At 49.4% G+C, this 20,697-nt stretch overlaps 1 protein-coding gene across 2 annotated transcripts in view; it reads left to right on the top strand.

Moving 5' to 3' along the window:
- LOC142570939 (multiple C2 and transmembrane domain-containing protein 1-like) overlaps positions 1-20,697 on the top strand; it is a 46,657-nt gene that overhangs the window by 2,746 nt on the left and 23,214 nt on the right. For both annotated transcript variants that reach the window (XM_075679238.1, XM_075679239.1), the window contains exons 2-9: positions 505-635; positions 4,152-4,344; positions 4,732-4,786; positions 5,466-5,607; positions 7,138-7,234; positions 13,186-13,287; positions 13,671-13,748; positions 14,976-15,095. In XM_075679238.1, the coding sequence (XP_075535353.1) occupies positions 505-635; positions 4,152-4,344; positions 4,732-4,786; positions 5,466-5,607; positions 7,138-7,234; positions 13,186-13,287; positions 13,671-13,748; positions 14,976-15,095 (918 nt within the window). The remainder of the gene's footprint in view (positions 1-504; positions 636-4,151; positions 4,345-4,731; positions 4,787-5,465; positions 5,608-7,137; positions 7,235-13,185; positions 13,288-13,670; positions 13,749-14,975; positions 15,096-20,697) is intronic.

Genomic DNA, 20,697 nt, shown 5'->3' on the forward strand with positions numbered 1-20,697 from the left:
AGATCTGACGTAGGGACGATTTAAACACTAATTACTAAACACTGCAGCGAAAGAAGGGCGAATATCGAAAATCTAAGAAAGAAGCACACCGCATGTAAATTGGCAACTAAAGGTTTAGTCACCAGCGCGCCTAATCACATACCATAACAGCTTGAACGTCTCTCATCAAAGTACAAGTATCACGTGCTCCTAGTATTTTCTTTAGCGTTTAATTATTGAATGCTAAACGTCCCTAAGATGAAAATAGGGATATTATAAGTATATGGGCAAGGCCGGAGGGCTTAGGCTTTAAATATATCCGTGAAGTATAAGTATATTATTGTTTATCATTTACGCGTTTGCTATGATTTTCATTTATTTTGTTGTCCGCCGTCGTTTACAGTTGCAGTGCCTTGAGGATATTACAGAGTATGATGCCTACATTTCCCATCGGACACTGAGAAACGATTTGTTCGAGCGGTATGCCTGCTGGGTGAATTGTTACCGTGCGCTTACCTTTTTCAGGTCATGGAAGACACGAATGACCCCGTGTGGAATGAACCCTTCGACATTTTCGTACCGGTGGGCAACAGCCTCTTCCTACAGATCATGATCATGGACAAGGACCCCGCGGCCTCTACCGACTTCATTGGCAGGTCAGTCCTACCCGTCACCATAGTCATCGGCTTGATTAAATTCAAAATTTCCAGAGAACCTCCTGCGGCTTTCCTCGACACATGTTCGCACCACATTCGCGTAAATGTCACGTTTCCGTTTCGTGAAATTGTCTGCCCACTTGAGGGATTTAGACTTAATTCAGTTCCTTATCTCCAATGTTCCTGCGTTGCGAGTGAACCATTTATTCGCCCACGAGCTGTCGCCCGCCGACGTCCTGGTTAGCATAACCGGTACAGCCACTGTATCATTCGGGCAATGATCGTCCCGTGGTTGGATGGATCCCCAAACCAGGGCGTAGCTTTCAAAAGCCGAGGCCTTGTTTCCGTTTCATTCGTAGCTCCGTGCTGCATTGCAGATTGATGCCAACTATCCCTGCCATAAATTGACAGGCTCAGTCTTGCAGGTCCTCGCATGTTGCCTTAATGTTTGGATTTAGGTTAGGACCACCAGACGACACTAGTGTCATGTGTGGTGGAACGAGTAGGAGAAATTGGAGTAAGATGAACGGCGCGTAACTAGAAATAGGTATGAAATCTTCCTCACGCAAAACGTCGAGAATGGAGATTGATGTGATACAAATTATCTCGTTAAAAAAAATTCAGCGCAACGGGGCAAGACAAGGCCTCCTCCTAGATATATCCAGTTACCCTGCTTCCAGTGCCAACCGCAACCTTCCTCTTTACCGCAAATTCCCAATTTTCTCCACTGCGTCGTATAGTTCCCCCGCTTCCACCGGCCATTTTCTTTGCTCTAAGAAATCATTCCATTACCCGACTGGGCTTCGAGCTGGTCAACACTGTCGGCAAACAACATGTCATCAGACCTATAGCTGCCACGCAGAAACAAGTATATTTAGCGTTGTTGTTGCTTCGGTGTGACGGCGTTGTCGAGAACATGTTCGCACATAGTGTGAGTCAACTTGTCGGTCACCATGACAGCGCTCTTGATAGAGCGCCGGGTTACCGGATACACGCGCAGCGCGCCGTCCCCTTTACCCAATCCCGACTTTCCTCCCTCAATTTCAGCGTCAACTCCAGGTTTGTCCTCTGATCCGAGCCGCTTTCAATTTCCTAACATCGTGTATTCGTGTTCGTCAATAAGAGTGCGAAATGTTGGTCTCCTGTGTTTTTTGTACACGATGGTGTTTTCGTCAGTAAGCTGCAGTAGAAACGAGCGAAATCACTTTTCCACGCCCCTCTGTCCTCCAGCGAAATTGGCGATACGAGCGATAACAAACCACAGCCTGAGATCTATACGTGCCGATATAGCCGTTCAAAGCTTCAAATATCATGATCGATTGTCTCGAGTCAACATACCGCAAGTCTAAAGCAGCCGATAAGATATGTCTCACCGGCGAATACTGCAGACGGCACTATAGCAAAAACAAGAAACAAACAAAGCCGCCATCTTGAACTGTTAACGCCGCGTATATAGCGTGACCTTACCGCAATTGAGCAGCGTCCAGACACTTTGTAAAAAAAGATGACATAGCTTTAGAACTACGATTTTACAATAAACATTGGTGAAAAGGCGAGGTTCTGCGCTTGATGAGCTATTTAAGGGCAAATTGCGATAGTTCGAATGTACTGAGCTTAAAAGGATGAGACGGTTCGAACGTGCACCAAGGATGACGCAATTTCCGTTACGTAAGTCGACAGAAAGTTATCGGGAGACGAAACCAAGAAAGAAAGCGTTACCGCGTAAAAGAACAGCCGTCACAAGACAAGACGTAAAAGAAGGGCAGAGACGAAGAAGTTTGAGGCGAGTTGAAAAATTGTTGGGACAAAATTCGCGCGGGAAGGGGGGGGGGGGGGGGGGGGAGGCGGACAGTTACCGAACAGTTTAAGTAACAGACACAGGCACGAAGAGGAACGTACGAAGACACAAGACGACGACTTGTCCGTTGCTCGTTCTCGCGTCTTCGACTGCTGTAGCTTATTTCTGCACACGTCTTTAGTTCGTCATCCCTAAGTGCCTTCTAGCGCCGCCGGCAATAAATAATGAATCTCAGGAAACAAAAAAAGTCCATTCTGACAAAGACACCAAAGCGGGATCGGTACTATTGAGCACAGCCGTCGCTATAATCACTCTTCCTCGAGATAAAGCAAGACCCTGGCACAATGAAGAGCGCATATGTCGAGCTCGAGACTGACTTAGTCATCGCGTTCATTAGTTGGCGCCAGACGAAATTGGACAGGCGCGCAACAGAACAGCAGAAAGTTTGCTCATCAGCCACTGTTACGCGCTTGCTGTTAATGCACCAGTAATGAATGCGTGAACTCAGAGTGACAAGACTACAAGACGGGTTTGGATTCAAATAACGTTCGTTTTGTGGCGTATTAAAAAAAATCCAGGATGTGGTACACGAGTGCATAAAAGCCTGGTTGGTCGTGGCTCAATTAGGCTCAACTGATAACTGAGATAATTGCGACGACGAAGCCTATTGTTTTGCTGCCACCTGGGCGAAAAGCACGACGAAGGCCAGACCACGTGGGCCAGGCGTATGCCACGTTTAGTGCGCCATGAACAAAATCAGCTCGAATAAGCTCTCACTGACATCGTCACGCCGGGTAATAAAACGACCATGCACTGTACGTACGACCAGACGGGCTCGTGTGTTATACTGCTAATCGAGAGAAATTACCTCACACATTAATCTGCTTCCTTGGACTAAGGCAGTCGGTATTGCGCATATACTGGGCAGATAAATGTCGATGCAAGAGACTATTATTAAAGTGTTCGGGCACACTTTGGAATATAACCTGGGATATAATGCTAATTAGTACCAGTTACCAGACATATGCTCAACGTGTACTCACCATGTACCTAGAAAATATATGAGGATAAATGACGAAGAATTTCTCGCATACCCACGTGATGGGTGAGGTCGCAGGAGTCGCGGAATGGTGTACTTCAACCAGTCGACGACACGATTTGTTCTTCCATTTATTCCCTTACGACGACGACGACGTTTGAATGTCTTGCAGATAACGGTGAATCGCCACATTGTACCACCTCGCATACTAAATTGGGTGACGCACGTCCTTTAAACGTAAGTGCTGCATTACGTAAGATTTTATTTAGGGATTCAGAATGTCACACGCGCGTGCTGATAGAGAGAGAGAGAGAGAGAGAAAGGAAAGACGAGGAGGAGAACAACGAATGCATCCGGTTTGCTACCCTACAGTGAGGTAGTCTTAAAGAGGCCACAGAGGTGAGAAGAAAATGCAACACACAACGCGCGCACGCGCGCGCTTTAAGTACACGCATTTGTATAGAATAATTTACCTACGTTTGTGTCGCTGCGAACAGCACACGCCCTACTCCCTTTCCTTAATTCTTTCCACCACCTTTCGGGCTACCGAAGAACCGATTTGTCATATACCCAATGGTAGGTTTGCTCAGGTGACGCCGGCGAGGCCATGCTACCAAAAGAAAAACATTATTTTGCTTTATGAGTGAGCGGTTCGTGTTGCACCTACACCCGTGTGCAGGTTCAACCTGAACCTTGTCGACTACCAGTACGGCGCCACGTACGAAGTGAAACAGGATTTGGACGACAACGCCGGCACCATCAGGTTCCGCATGGTCCTGGAGAGGGTGGGCTCCAGGGACTTCGCCGAAGTCTGCGACATCCCCACGCGACAGACGCTGGAGCTCATTCGGCAGCGCATATCGGACTCCTACGTGAGTCCACGCAGTACAGCGTCAGAATGAACGCGTCACGTATGGCTCGTCAAAGTGTCCTCTCTTCCTTTGAGCCTATATAGGCCCTCGTATAGGAGACAATTCGGTCAGTCTAACGTGTCAGTGTGACGGTGTGACACTTTGACGCGTCACGTATGACTCGTCAAAGTGTCCTCTCTTCCTTTGAGCCTATATAGGCCCTCGTATAGGAGACAATTCGGTCAGTCTAACGTGTCAGTGTGACGGTGTGCCTCACCACCCTCGACGAGGTATAGTGCCTCGCGACACGCCATCTTAGGATATAGTGTGCCTCGATATCGCTTATACCGTAAACGAACCCCGTAAAAGAGCTACCGTGAAATCGTGTCGCACCGCTGTCGTTCGCAGGAACGCTGGAGTGTTGGAGGCGAGCTGCACGACGTGGGCGAAGTTCTTGTCTTAGGTACGCATTGTGTCACGTGATTCGAACGCGATCGTAATTAAGTGCTTGACGTCCCCTGCTCCCCGAGTAACGCCACGCAAGCAAGTATCAGTGCGCAAATAACAGCATGATGTGTTTTGCCGCACCCGGCAGGGCGGGATGAACGAAAAGCGCCATGAGACGCCTCGTTACGAGAGACATTACGGCAACAATTTTATTTCTTTTCCCAAACCCGTTTTGTTGCAACTGGCTGTGTTCTTTGTTCGTTTCACTTACCCAGTCTTATACTGGGAAGCAGGCATCTATTGCAACATATCTGGATCCGCAGCCCGACCCACTAAGTCACAATTTATCCGCAGCGTTAAAACAGTTTTAGCACTTTAGTATTCTGATCGAAGCGCACTGGTATCGACAGCTGTTAAGAAGCGTCTATCTCTTTCTTCGTCTGGTTCTCCCGTCGTTAGCGCTGTTTTTAAATCCCAAGTAAACAAATAAATACTGCGCTATTTATCGAGGTGAAAAAAAAAAATTTTCTTCGTCACATTGATCTGGCCCTCCAGCAACCGTTCCAGTGCTTCACGCGGCCCCTTAAGAAAATTCATTGCTGACACTTCATTTATACTTGTAGCCATGTACATCAACTATTCTGCTGCCGCCGCGTCAATTATTGTTCGCTCTCTGCCTCGGCCGCTCGCGCTAGCATACCGGGCCAGCACCATCGCACCGAACTACAGCGAGAGCAAGCTGAACGCCATCTGCGTGGTCGAGCTGACGCCAAAGATGCTCTGGAACAAAGGCGATCCCAAGACCGTCAACCCCACCTGGAACACCATGTACCGCATGTAAGATGAACGCGCATCTTTAGTGCCGATACTTTCTGAAAGCACTGACATGGCCGTCGCAGGGAAATGTGAACTTTCCGCTGCCACTGTTATTGCATACAGCAAAGAGTAACGGCAAGCGTCAGCACTCTGCGTATATATACAGATAGAAAGAACTGTGGTTCGAGCCGTGGCTCTGAGCCTCCGCCATTTCGAGGCGCCAACAGAGGATTGCAAACCTCGCTCTATGCCGTACAACCTCGGAGAACGTGAACCAAGGGCCCGTGGTGTTTAAAGAATATTCACCAAGAATAAATAGGCTTCCTAAGCGTATGGCTGGCCAGCATGACAGAAGCGTGTAGTCAGTACCCATAAGGTCGCCACGAGGCGTTTCTGCGCCACCGTAAAGGTGGTATATATACGAGATGATAATTTTTTTAAAGTTTTACGAAATTTTCAAAAATTGCCTGTTGAAGATAGCATAATTGTTGTACTTGAGATGGGTTATGCGAAGAGGCGAACGTTACTAGAACGAGAAATCGAAACACATGTTCAACTAATTAGCTGAAATTCCCTAACTATATATTCCTAATTATTTACTATACGGCACATATTGCAATTTAGTCATTGTAGCCGGTAAGTTTGCGACGTGTATTCACTCGAAATGAATCTCCAGAAGAGAGAGAGAGAGAGTAAAACATCTTTGTTAATAATATTTGAATGGCGAGAGCAGTGTGGGAGGAACCCTCAGTCCAGGGCCTCTAAGATGATTCCGGCGATGTTTCGAGCCCGTTGTATGACACCAGTTTCTATATATTATTTCCCAAAGTGTACGTAGGACGAAATGCATGGGCACTTCTGTTACCTTTGCGCTTCAGTGCAGAAAAAGAGCGTTTTGTTACAAAAGTACGTGGCGCAACAGTGGGTTTCTGCGGCGAGTTTGATGGCAGATATGTCCAGATTGGTGTCGTTCTAAAAATTCGTTCCAAATGGATACGCCTTGAAAAAACTCAGTGGCTACAGTTCGCAAATTGCGATAGGTGCCGTAAAGTAAAATTAAGAAGCTAGTCAGTGAAGTCTTATTAATTAGTTGAATGTGTGTTTCGCTTTCTCGTGCATGTCCACCTCCCTGAATAATCCAGCTCAAGGACTGGAACTACGTTATCTGCACCAGGCGACTTTTTTTTAGAAATTCCATAAAACTTAAAAGTGCGAAAACGAGGTGGAAAGAATTAGCCACGATAGCCTCCATACATTTTTTTTTCTTTCTTCTTTACACGCGCGGGTGATTACGGCAAATCATTCTGCACCAACCCTCATGCAGCGTTTAGTCGCGGTGGGAATATAAATCTGTATCAACTGCGCATGCCAAGGCTCACGGTTCGAATTCCCGAAGCTCTATATACGTTAGTCAAAATTGCTAGTTGGCTGGCCATCTTCGCTAACACTATTTTCGCTATCGCCATATACCGGTGCGTCTTCTTGTGAACCGCACCTCTCGTGCAAACGTCTCTTGGCGTCCAGTCACAATCTCCCCTCGGTTCCACGCAGGAAGGTGACGGACATTCACGCCGTGCTCCAGGTGACCGTGCTCACGGACGTCAAGAAGCAGGAGTTCCTCGGCACCGTGGCCTTCCCGCTGATATCGGTGAGGTGACGCGCACGTGTTAGCCTCCTCGAAACAAGTTCGTAAAGTTTTACAAAGACGGCCACACCAAAAAAAAAGAAATCAAGATAAGAAATTTGTAGGATAAAACAACGGGCATTGCATTGCCTTCTGAGCCCCAAGAGGGCTACCTGAGGGCAAAAAAAAAAGATCATACAGGGCACACAAAAAAAAGGAATAGAAGAGTAGGCCAGAAATTAGCACCGCCAACTGCGACAGCATACTTAGATAGTGACGTCTCGGCATCTGCGCGTACGTGCGAACGTCACAGGCAACCTTGCACGCCTTCATTTCTTAAAGTGAGGTTTATATACGTCGATATATCTTACGAGTGCGATTTCGTCCACACTGTGACGCGTACGCACAACACTCCTCAAGCTTGTGTTTCTTTTTTAGAGCGCAGCTCTTTGGCGTCCGTTCCTGGGTTTCGCGTCGTCGTCGGCGTTGTCGTCGGCCTCGTAACCAGCTCCGCCCCCCTTTCATCCCCCCAGCGCTAGCAGCGACCGACTGATACCGCTGGATGCCGCTGACGCCGCTAGAGAGTCAAGATAACGTGACTGCATAGAACACCGTCGCTGCCATGCAGAAAGAGGAGGAAAGGGTCCCCCCCCCTGTTCTTGTGTGGCGGATAGGGTGCTCTTCAGTTGCCGACGCGCCGGTTATTTCACGTAGGCCCCGGCACGTCGACGAATACGTGACCACCTTCCCACGGCTAGACCTGGTTCTTAGCGCTGCGGAAGCGAGGGTATCATATTGTTTGTGTCGGCATCGGCGGCGTTGTCCCTGAAACCAACTCCGCAGCTGGGGTTGACTCACTATCGGCGTCAGCGGCATCAGTCAGTCGCTGCTATCTCTTCCCTCCTCCCTTTATCGTGTTGTCCGCTTGCTGCGCGCGCTTCTGCCCCCATCGTTTGCCGCTGGGTGTACACGCCGCCCCCCTCCCCCCTCTTCCTGCGAGTCTCCGGTTGTCAAAGCGCCGGCTCGAACTTAATTCCTTTCTTCGCTCCTCCTCCAATGCAACCCCTGTGCGGTGGCAATCAGAGAGCCAGATCGGTGGCGGCGGATCTGTATATGTGCACCGCCCGAGCCGAAATTGCCGCTGCCGTTCGCCCTGTGCGGTGGCAATCAGAGAGCCAGATCGGTGGCGGCGGATCTGTATATGTGCACCGCCCGAGCCGAAATTGCCGCTGCCGTTCGCCACTGCGAAATTATCTGCCAGTTCTTTCTGAGCCATGAGCGAGACGACCGATGGAAGTCCTCCGTCTGCTGCTGCTGCTGCTGCTGCTGCTAAACGAGCTGCCAGAGCAGAGGCCCAGCGCCGTCGCCGTCAGAATCCAGAGGTGCGTGCCGCCGAAGCAGAAGCTTACCGTCGCCGCCGTCGAGATGATCCAGGAGTACGGGAAATATAAAAAAAAAATTCTGTGATAGCGCATACATGTGTTGCTCGATTTCTTTGCCTCAATCTATCGAAAAGGTGAAACAGCTTATTTGCTGCGCTCAAATTTCGCATTAGGAAGTAACGTAATCGTCGGTAATTTTTTTTTTACCATTCCTCCAACGTGAGTGAAGTGCACTAATAATGCTATAAATAAATGCGTGACCGAGATCACATCTCTATCTTTTAGCGCAGAAAAGGAAGATGTACAATGAGTGCATTTCACCGGCGCTGCTGCAGAAGCCTAATGCTCTAAACATTAGACCACGATCTCATGCATGCTTCTCTCGTGAAAAGGTAGCTTTTCGAAATTTTGGCGCCTGAGTCGCGTGTCCGTATATCGCATTCTTCCCTCGTGACAGCTACGGCGCTTTGAGACGCCGTGTTAGCCTTCAAAATTGGTTGAAGTCTGCCTATAATGCTTTCGCATTGACATTCGCAACAGGGTGAGACCCCTGAAGAAAAAAATTACCGACGATTACGTTACTTCCTAATGCGAAATTTGAGCGCAGCAAATAAGCTGTTTCACCTTTTCGATAGATTGAGGCAAAGAAATCGAGCAACACATGTATGCGCTATCACAGAATCTTTTTTTATTTTTCACACGTATTCCTTTAACAAAGACTCCACTAACAGTTCTTGACAGTCATGAAGGAAGCTTTGTGGTTGGAGAAATAGACTGATATATGTTCGACTTGGTACACCAATGCTTGATTCTCAAAGACGAGATCTATACAAGTGCCTCGCGAGGTTGTCACAGCCGTGGGACGCGTTACGAGCGAGAGGAACGGGATGTTCTCCCGCATAAGTGTTAGGAAATTGCTGTTTGTCTTTATGTCAAGCCGCCACCGATCTGGCTCTCTGATTGCCACCGCACAGGGCGAACGGCAGCGGCAATTTCGGCTCGGGCGGTGCACATATACAGATCCGCCGCCACCGATCTGGCTCTCTGATTGCCACCGCACAGGGGTTGCATTGGAGGAGGAGCGAAGAAAGTAATTAAGTTCGAGCCGGCGCTTTGACAACCGGAGACTCGCAGGAAGAGGGGGGAGGGGGGCGGCGTGTACACCCAGCGGCAAACGATGGGGGCAGAAGCGCGCGCAGCAAGCGGACAACACGATAAAGGGAGGAGGGAAGAGATAGCAGCGACTGACTGATGCAACTGAAGAGCACCCTATCCGCCACACAAGAACAGGGGGGGGGGGGGGGGACCCTTTCCTCCTCTTTCTGCATGGCGGCGACGGTGTTCTATGCAGTCACGTTATCTTGACTCTCTAGCGGCGACAGCGGCATCCAGCGGTATCAGTCGGTCGCTGCTAGCGCTGGGGGGATGAAAGGGGGGCGGAGCTGGTTACGAGGCCGACGACAACGCCGACGACGACGCGAAACCCAGGAACGGACGCCAAAGAGCTGCGCTCTAAAAAAGTATGGAGACGTACTCGCCACGCTATAATACAATGCGAATACATGCCCCTGCAAGAAATGTTATGTCCTCCTTCGCTCGGGTTCAAAGCTGAAGGGAACGTTAACTGGTCATCGATGATGGTAAGCGAGAGACGAACGTTTTGGTGGAAAGAAAACAGGAAAGCGATGGAGTCGGGATCACCACGGGTTTAGCTATAATGTTACGAGATAAACTAGATATCTACAGAATGCTAAACAGTAACTCTAAGTGGCTTACTGAGTCCAGGTGACCATTTGACGGAACCTTTGATTCAAATGGGATGTCATTAACGATCAACATCACTGAAGAGCTGGTAGTATTACAAAACTCAAAAATATCATTAAAAAAAGAAAGAAAGAAAGAAAGAAAGAAAGAGAGAAAGAGAGAAAGCATTTATACTGTTGGGGTTTCTGGTAGAATTCATAAAATTAAATATACTGCCTTGCTATTCAGTGGCCACAGCGGCAAACAGTTGTAGATGACCTTTCGATACTTGGGTGGCTCATGCCTGGAAAAGAAATCCAGCCGTTAATGCAGTAATAATTACCTACCGTGATTGTTTAGTGGCTACGGCGTTTAGCTCCTAAGCACGAGGTCGCGGGATCAAATCCCGGACGCGTCGGCCGCATTTCGATTGGGGGCGAAATGCAAAAAGAGCCGTGTACCGTGCGTTAGGTGCACGTTAAAGAACCCCCAGGCGGCCGAAATGAATCCTGAGTCCCACCACTACATCGCGCCTCATAATGAGAACGTGACTGAGGCACCTAAAACCCTAGAATTTATTTTAACTTCAGTGCAGTAAAGAAATGAGCTCCATGGTCTAGTAAGGTAGCTGTATTGCACTTCTGATAGGCCAGCACACGTCCATAGCGAGTGGTTTCACCGCGGCTGGATCACCCATGTCGCGCGTGGCCGCGGTCCGGCGACTTGTCGCCGAATCGAGATTTGTGCGCGGGCGTCACTGCCCTTCGTTGGAAAATCATGGCCCCCCAAAAAAACTCGGTCTCACTGCAGCTGCTGCTTTGCGGCGTGCTATGCCGACATAGCCCTGCGGCGAAAAGCATGAAAGAAGCGTCTCTCGAAGCCAGTTTCACGGGTGACAAGGACTGTCGTCCGGCTCCGCAGCAGTTCGTCACCACGCAGGAAATCTCGCGCCAAGATGCTACGGGTAGTGAGAACTCTCATGCTCCGGAGCTCTGGAGCAGCGACGGTTCCACCGGAGTCTATATATATCCAGTCTTCAGCAGGGCACGTGCCAATGGAGCCTGTACACTTGTGGCACAACGGCCTTCACAAGTCCGCACGTTAACATCCGTCTCAGTTGATGACCAATTCTGTTTGCTATACGCAACAGAGTGTCTTATTTGACGCGCGCCAGCACCCTGCCCGCCATTGGTACACCGAAGCTGACGGTTCCGCCGTCGCTCTCTGCGTCGTCATCGCAATGGCGCCGCGATAGAACCATCCATCCCATGTGCAAAGTTCTGAAGGGATGCTTGCTCCATTCCCACATCGTGTTTCGTGCTGAGGCTCTATTGTTAATCGACTGTGGTATCTCCTATATCTAGCGCTATTTGCCGGAGAGACCTGTATCGATATATATATATATATATATATATATATATATATATATATATATATATATATATATATATATATATATATATATATATATGCAGATTTTTTTTTAATATCGTTGGGCAGATAACAGTATTCTATAATCATTTAGGTAGGCTAGTCGAAAAAGCGCACATTATTGTGCACCAAATCGAAAAGTATCATTGACTAATTGACAATATTTTAATAATTCAGCTTTTAATTCATTATTTTACCGCACGTATTGCAATTTACGAATTGCAGCCAGTGAGAGTGCAAGGCACGCCCCCGTGGAACGAATTCAGAGAATGGCACCGGTATCGAGATACGCGCCGTCAAACTTGCAGTAGAAATGTACTATTCTTCAGATCGTATATATTTTTTAAAGGAATGCCGTTTTATGCTAGAAAAATAATTAGAATGTCAATGCATTTCTTCCCATTTGGTGGTGGTGGGGGGGGGGGGGGGGAGTTGCAATGAATATCTCGAAAATAGTGCCATCCTGAGAGTTCGTTTCAAATGGATAATACGTTTTGAGAACTTGTCGGCTACAATCCGTACGTTGCAATATGCGCCATAAAGTAGTTAGTTTCGAACTAATTAGTGAAATCTTATTAATTGGCCGATCCTGCATCACTCGCTGCATCACTCAGCAAGTAATGCAGCTTAAGGACAAGAATTGTGGCATCTTGTACAAGCGAAATTCAAACATTTTGTGTGATCAAAAGAAAAACAAAATGGTCATCCAAGTGTAGACGCTGAAGACAAGCTCGGCGTAAGTGGGGGTTCAAATGATTCGACGATTTAATGTTGATTGCGCCTCTTTAATCTGTCTCTGTTTCTCTCTCGTGCAAAATATTCACTTATTTCACATCTTATTCGTATCGTATTTCACGCGCGGCGATGTCGACCTTGTCTTCTTTACCGTCAACACTTGATTGACCTTCTTTTTCTAGAAGTGGTTACAAAATCCCAAATACGCCAAACACGCGCGGTATCAGCAAAGATAACCTTGTCTTCAAAAGCACGCAAATCGACGGGCGCGGCGAAAGCGTGGGGAACGTGGGAACATACGGGATACCCCGCGCTTGCATTTAAGTTAGCGCATACCCTGCAGTTGGCGCTGGCAGCAAAATATCGCGTACTCTATTAACCTCGAATGTCCACGACTAACTATACACCTTGTTTCATTATATTATTAGTTACTGGCTATTTCTACGTGTTCTCGGCATGGAGAGGTGTCATTTGATACCATTCGCATGCTCGTACGACATTTACAGGTCACCTAACCGACATTTCTTTTCTCTTCTGGAAACGGTTACAAGATAGCTAGATCCCAGATGCGCCAAACCCGTGTGAAGTCAGCTAAGATAACCATGTGTTCAAGAACAGCTGGGAGGTCTACCTCGAGTACCTCTTAACATCGAAGCTATACTTTCTCTTTCTTCTTTTTTCCAGGTGGACTCGCGAAAGAAGCAGTGGTATGCGCTCAAGGACGAGAATCACGAGAAGACCACGGGAGGATTCATCCTGCTCGAGATAGACCTCATTTACAATCCCGTACGTGGGCTTAATTCCTCCACATTGCTTTGGCGTGCGCCTGCGAATTAAGTCGCGTTGTCGATCTCTTCAAGGGCAACATATGCGCTATATCGCGGTTCACACGTACGACCACTCGCCGATTCAGGCATTACTTTTTCCGAAAAAACTGAAGAGCGGTGCGCGGTATACTGTCGATCGCTGCGTGTCTGAACCCTTACCCGAGCCGAACCGCGGCTGGCAATCGCAGCGCGAGGGCGATTGTGCTAAGCCGAACCATCGCTGTTCCCACATAAAAAACCAAGAAAACGGAGCGAAGCATAGCCTCATTAGGAGCACCTTTCCTGATAAGATCTTTGCGCATAAAACTGATGTCCACCAGTCGACTTATCTTGTTTCCGCAGGTGAAGGCTATCATAGGCTGCTTCAAGGACAAAGGTCCTGGTCCTCCGGCGCTCAGCGACACGGAGCTGACGAGGAGAGTAGGTATCCCATACATTAAAGTAACATTAAAATCCTCTCTGGCTCTCCCAGAGAAGCCAGAACTTCTCTGGCTTGCGATGGCTTGTCTTAGGATTTCGACTATTTTGTCAGCATTCCTGCACGTGCGGCGAGTGTATAATGGTTGTGCGCGTGTACGTTCTGTGCTTACACATTGGGTGCTTCCTGGAATTATATTAGTCGCGAGTTGGCGTTCTTTCTGTCTCCTCTTCGGTCGGATGTTAACCTTGCGCCTCACATTCTTCCTAAGCGATGCACGTGCCAGCTAGCCCGATTAGCATAGGACTCTTCTGAACTTCAGCCCTTATTTCGTGCACTTGGACTCAGCGTAGCGTTTTGCAATAGCGGAGACGTAACAGCGTCGACGCGTACCCTGTGGCTGTTTAATGAATGCATCTGGAAACTGAAGCGCCGGTTACATCTTATGACACTGTCCAATCGTAACGCGCTAGAAACATTCTTGTGGTACGAGACTCTTCTTTTTTTTAAAAGAAGAAACAAAACACGAAAGCTAGCTTGGCGATGATTACTTCAGTGCCGACTGGTTTACGCCTGCAGGAGAGTGGCATACAGTCTAGGACTCTAGGTCACTGCAATAAGAAACGGCGCAGTTTCAGTAAACAAAGCACCTCTCTGCCATGCCTCACCACTGCACCTTTTTTTTTTTTTTTAATCATTCAGGATGGTGTCGCCTGCTTCAGTGTAGCAACCAGTGCTTTGTTATTGTAGGCGTAAAGAATTTTTTTTTAGTTAAACTTTCTTTTTACTAGCCAAAATCACGATCCGATTTTGAGACACGCCGTAGCGGCTGACCCCGGCACGCGAGCGTGTTGCATTTCGCTCCCATCGAAACGCGGCCTCCACGACCGGGAACGGAGTCCGCGACCTCGTGCTTAGCAGCGCAATGCCATATAGCCACTAATCCACCACGGCGAGTCGCCGCGAGCTGTCATCACTAGCACTGCGTATCTGTACGTATCCTAGTGCTTGCCTCGACAGCAGCGCCCGTGTACTATATGGAGGCGTGCACCCCCTAGCCGCTTTCCACTTAAGCAGTCCAGTACTTCCGCGTACGTCTAGGCAATCAGTTTTCATTCGGTTTTGAACTGGTCCTGCACTCATCGCGTTGCTCGCATAATAAAGCTACTTCAAAAGCGAGAGCCCACTTAGTGGTAATGTTTTTTTCACGAATCCTCTTCACAACGTAGGCCTTGACTCGGAACATGTCACGTGTGAAGGCGGTGTACCAACGCTACAAGCAGACCGAGCGCTTCGTCCTCGGCTGCTTCAGGTGGGAGTCCATCCCGCGGTCCGTGATCTCCCTCACGGTGAGAGCCCCCATCTGGGATTACGATCTCCTTTTTAGTAGTGTGGCGTTGAAATGGCGAGTTGGGTTAACATTTGGACGATTGACACTATAGCAGCGACGAGGAAGTACACAGGGCCTTACTGCGACAGGAGTACATGTCAAACCTCGATTTAACGAAATCATATTTTACGAAGTTTTCGATTTAGCGAAGTGCTTGCTATTTCCAGGTGCATGTTCATACAGCCTTATTTACTGAAAACGTCGAAGCAACGAAGTGAAATGAACATCTCGTTCGATTAAACGAAGCTTTAAGAGTGAATATGGATAAAATATGGGGAAAATATAAAGCAAAAAGGTATGGTCGATCCCTCTTTCATAGGAATCGGCAGAGCACGAAAGTGAAACGTGTCTGCACAGAAGTTGTTGCATGTTTGCTCCGTGAACTCACGGTTCGTTGCAGCGAAAGGCGCACAATTTGAGGGTCGCCGGCAGTGTTGCAAGTTTGCTTGGCGCGCGGTCTTCTTTTGGCGAGCGGCATCCTGCTGCCGAGTCGCTTCGGGGAAGGTACGAGCATTTTGGTCCGGCTCCGTTGTGTCTTGGGCAGCCAGTTGAATTGCGACGCGCTCAGCTTCAAGAATTCGAGTGGCAGAGTTCGCCGCGTGCGCCGCGAACGCGCAAAGGCATTCTGCTTCACGTAGGCGTGTATCTCGCCGGACGAAGGCGAGACTCGCCCGTCGACATCGTTGCCTTTCCGCGGCGCTTGGCGCAGCAGTTTTCTTGATGCTATCGCAAGCGAAGCAGTAGGCGGCGTTCAAGCACTGCTGATGCATGTTGACGCTGCACTCCGTAGGCGACGAGGCGTCACAGGCTAATCGGGAGCGAAAGACAAACCATGTGCGGTGACTGTGTCGGCACCTCAGCGGAAAGCCTATTGGGGGCGAGGACTTACGGAGTCGCCATCTGTCGGAAGCGCCTCCCTTGCGTAGTATGAGGGATCGCGCGGCGCGCTCCTCATAGGTTTCGCTTACGGCGCCCAATAAAAACACCACGCGGAAGCCCTCCTGGACATTTATGTAAGTACTCTCAAAACGAGGAAAGCTTTTGACGGTCGATATATTAATCTTGGGCAAACTGAAAGCACAGAATCGTGTACAGATGCTCTCTCTTTACCGAATACGTACAGCGAACGCCACAGCGCGCGGTCGCCGCGATGGAGTCTCCCGAACCTGATTCTTGCGTGAAAGGTGGGCAAGCGCTCAAACTATGTGAAATATGCTTTTATAGTGGGCTGTCTGTATAACCAAATGGTGCATAACAGAATGAAGCCTCAATGCAGCGATCACACGGGTTCGCAGCGACCGACTGCGCGTCTGCATGCATGTCCACGCACAATGTTTTGCTTACGCTGTGAGCGCGTTTTCGCACCGTTCGGGAGCTTTAGGCCGCAGTATATGAGCATTTGACAGTACACTAGCAACCATTGTTGCGTGGACGCTATAATAACTGTTCAAGAATAATTTCGCTATAGAGTATTCGACGCCTACGGCGATTGTGATGTGCCGTCGCGACGATTCAATATTCTTGTGTGTTCTAAATTCTTGGACGTTTCAACATTATTTCTCAAGTTGCGTCGCACTGTATGTTTATCGGTCTTCTCAGCGTGCGATTTCCCTCTGCTTCTTTTTCGTAATCCAGTGCATTAATTCATAACTTTCATAACACAAACAGACCAATGTCATGCCTTTATGTGCGTCTTACCGCTCCCTTTCCGTTCCAGTGAGCTTGCCAGTATCTAGCATCAACAAGTTCATAGACAAAACCGTCATGACATTAGCCGGGCGCGGGCGAGCGTCTCAGCGCGCGTTTTCTGCTACTCACCGAACATCGCAGTCCCGGCGCCGTATAGCAGAAATCTTTCTCGCGTCAGTGCCTGCTGCATATCCGAGTTGTTGCTGTTTGGATCCGCCTGCTGGTACGATCTGTTGGGAACTCGGCGCTGACGCCCGTGGTTGTACCTGGGTCGCAAGCCCCAAGGGTAGCGTTGGCCTGGCGGCCTGGGGTACAACTGGAAGCATCCGAAGGTCCCGGCAAATCATGAGTCGACTGGTAACAACGAAACAACTTGTTTATTTTAACATCGCAAAGAGTTGGTGGTCAGGTTTGACCGAAGTAGAGAGACGGGAGAGCACTTCACTCAACAGAAGAAATCGGAGCCCTCCCTTTTTGCGTCCGGGGGCAGCTGTTTTTATACTCTCGCAGTTGAGGGCAAGAAGGAACCCCTCAAAAGACGAGCACGTGAATGTACAATGGGCTAATGGTGACGCACACTGTCGTAGCGATGCCGTAGCACCATGACGAGCACGATCTCGTAGCACCCTGTCGAGCACGATCTCGTAGCACCCTGTTGTAGCGCTGCCGGTCGGGCACAATGACTGTAATGAGGGGACGATCCCTGCTTTGGCATCGCCTGTTTCGGGCACAATGACTGGAATGCGAGGGTGATCCCTGCTTTGGCATCGCCTGTTTCGGGCACAATGACTGGAATGAGAGGATGATCCCTGCTTTGGCATCGCCTGTTTCGGGCACAATGACTGGAATGCGAGGATGATCCCTAGGCGGTCGCATCGCCGCAGTCGCGCCTGGAAACACCTGGCGATGAGTATTGCGGCGACGACGATCGGGCCAAAATTGTCTGCCGCCCCGCCGCAGTCGCGCCGGCAAAACCACGTGTCGCAGGCGAAACGCAACAGACCGCCCCGCCGGGGGAAGGAGATCCCGATGGACAGGGGACTGCATCCGCTGTCCGGAGGGATGTCGCTCGATGATGCTCATAACCGAAGTCGGGCGTCCCTCGACGTTTCTTGAGCGCAGCGCACAGAGAAGGCCTCGTTCTCTTGTTCAGGTTCGCACGGGACACTGCAAAGTGACTTCGGGAGAGTTCACATTTTTGTTCTCGTTCCCGGCAAGCGTTAGAACTACGCTGAAACTCAACCGCTCAGTCAGCAAGCACGGCACAACCCTCACTAAGCCCTGCCAGGCTCTTTCCCCTTTTTATACCACTGCCTAGTTCCTTACAGTAGTCTAGCATCACTCAGAACGCGTCCACAAACTGAAAAATTGCACTAGAAAGCATATCATCACTTTGAAACACTAAACAAAAGCAATATGTTAAAAAAAAATCCTGCCTCAGGAAGAAAAACATCAGTAACCAACAATTTTGAGGCTGATTCCTACGTTAGGGGCTTCGACTTAAGCCATCGGCGTTACCGTTGAGACTCCCCTTTTTGTAACGTACCTCAAAGGAATATTGTTGTAAAGCGAGGCTCCAGCGCAGGAGGCGGCCATTTTTGGGAGAGATGGTCTGCAGCCATTGGAGAGGGCAGTGATCCGTCTCAATGATAAACCTCGAGCCGGCTAGATAGCATGACAATTTCTGAACGGCCCACACGAGACACGCACACTCTTTCTCGGTGGCGCTATACGCCTGCTCACGACTGGTCAGCTTACGACTAGCATACAGGACGGGGTGTTCTACTTCTCCCTTTTCCCGTTGGCACAGTACAACGCCCATGCCTCGCTCACTAGCATCGCACTGAACAATGAACCCTTTTGTATAGTCTGGCGATCGTAGCACAGGCTGGCTTGTTAGGGCACTCTTTAGGGCGCTAAAAGCTCTTTCCTTTGTCTCGTCCCAGACGACTGTTTGAGGCTCTGTTTTTCTTAGAGCATCCGTCAGGGGAGCCGCGATATCAGAGTACCTAGGGATGTACCTCTGATAGTAGCCGGCGACACCCAAGAACGACCGAATATCGGTCTTGGTGCGCGGTTGCGGAAAGTCTCGCACAGCGGCCACTTTTATTTCCGAGGGGCGGCGACGACCCTGACCAATCACGTGACCGAGGTAGACAACCTCGGCCTGTGCTAACTGGCACTTAGGAGCCTTGACTGTCAAGCCCGCTTCGCGCAGGCGGGTTAGCACTGCCCGCAAGTGTGTCATATGCTCAGACCAGGATGCGGAGAATATCGCTACGTCGTCTAGATACGGTAAAGCGAATTCTTGCTGTCCCCGCAACATTTTATCCATGAGGCTTGAAAAACAGTATGGCGCGTTCTTCAAACCAAAACTCAACACTTTAGGACGGAATGTTCCCATTGGTGAAATGAACGCCGCATACCTACTAGCCTCTTCTGTAAGTGGAACCTGCCAATAACCCCTGACAAGATCTAGGGTGGAAATAAACTGAGCGCTACTAACTTTCTCAAGGCGCTCCTCGATGTTAGGGATCGGATAAATTTGATCCTTAGTGATGGAATTAAGCCTGCGGTAGTCGACGCAAGGACGAGGTTCCTTGCCCGGTACCTCAACTAATATCAAAGGGGAGGTATAATCACTCTCACCTGCCTCAATAACACCGAGCTGTAGCATTTTCTTTACCTCAGCCTCCATAATATCGCTCTGGCGGGGTGACACCCGATACGCCTTGGATCGTACTGGCTCTTCTTTTTCTTTCTGTTCTTTAAGTTCGCGCTCCTGTCTTTTTGACCTCTCCTCAATAGTCTCAAGGCATTCCGACAGCTCGTCATCCTCAGCCTCTAACTCAAGAATAGCCTTTAGCAGTTCTGGTTTTCTGAGTTTGTCCGAGACATCCAGACCCAACTCTCTTGCAAGCTCCAACAATTTCGGTTTGCGCAACGACTTCAAATCCATGGCTGCTCTGAATGCTGCTTTCTCTACTGCTTACTATTGTCTTGCCGCAACTAACCCGGCAGCAACGACAACCACAATTACCAGCTCTGTTTCTAACACTAACAAAAGCCTGGCAAAGCTCAGAAGAAGAAAGTCCCGCACTCACCAAACCTCGCAGGCAGGAATTCCGCGCAGTCGTTCCGCTGCAGGCAACCAGTCGTCACACAGGGCTCGTTGCACTGCTCCCGGATCGTCGTTGAGCTGCTCAGCATACCGTCAACTGCATCTCTTCGCTGCTGGCCTCCGTTGTCGCGATCTCACCGCTGGCAGACAGTTGTTTGAAGTCGGAGGCGATCTCACCGCTGCCAACCAGATGTTTGGATCCGCCTGCTGGTACGATCTGTTGGGAACTCGGCGCTGACGCCCGTGGTTGTACCTGGGTCGCAAGCCCCAAGGGTAGCGTTGGCCTGGCGGCCTGGGGTACAACTGGAAGCATCCGAAGGTCCCGGCAAATCATGAGTCGACTGGTAACAACGAAACAACTTGTTTATTTTAACATCGCAAAGAGTTGGTGGTCAGGTTTGACCGAAGTAGAGAGACGGGAGAGCACTTCACTCAACAGAAGAAATCGGAGCCCTCCCTTTTTGCGTCCGGGGGCAGCTGTTTTTATACTCTCGCAGTTGAGGGCAAGAAGGAACCCCTCAAAAGACGAGCACGTGAATGTACAATGGGCTAATGGTGACGCACACTGTCGTAGCGATGCCGTAGCACCATGACGAGCACGATCTCGTAGCACCCTGTCGAGCACGATCTCGTAGCACCCTGTTGTAGCGCTGCCGGTCGGGCACAATGACTGTAATGAGGGGACGATCCCTGCTTTGGCATCGCCTGTTTCGGGCACAATGACTGGAATGCGAGGGTGATCCCTGCTTTG

Source organism: Dermacentor variabilis, chromosome 2, assembly GCF_050947875.1.
Source record: "Dermacentor variabilis isolate Ectoservices chromosome 2, ASM5094787v1, whole genome shotgun sequence".
NCBI classification, from domain to species: Eukaryota; Metazoa; Arthropoda; class Arachnida; order Ixodida; family Ixodidae; genus Dermacentor; species Dermacentor variabilis.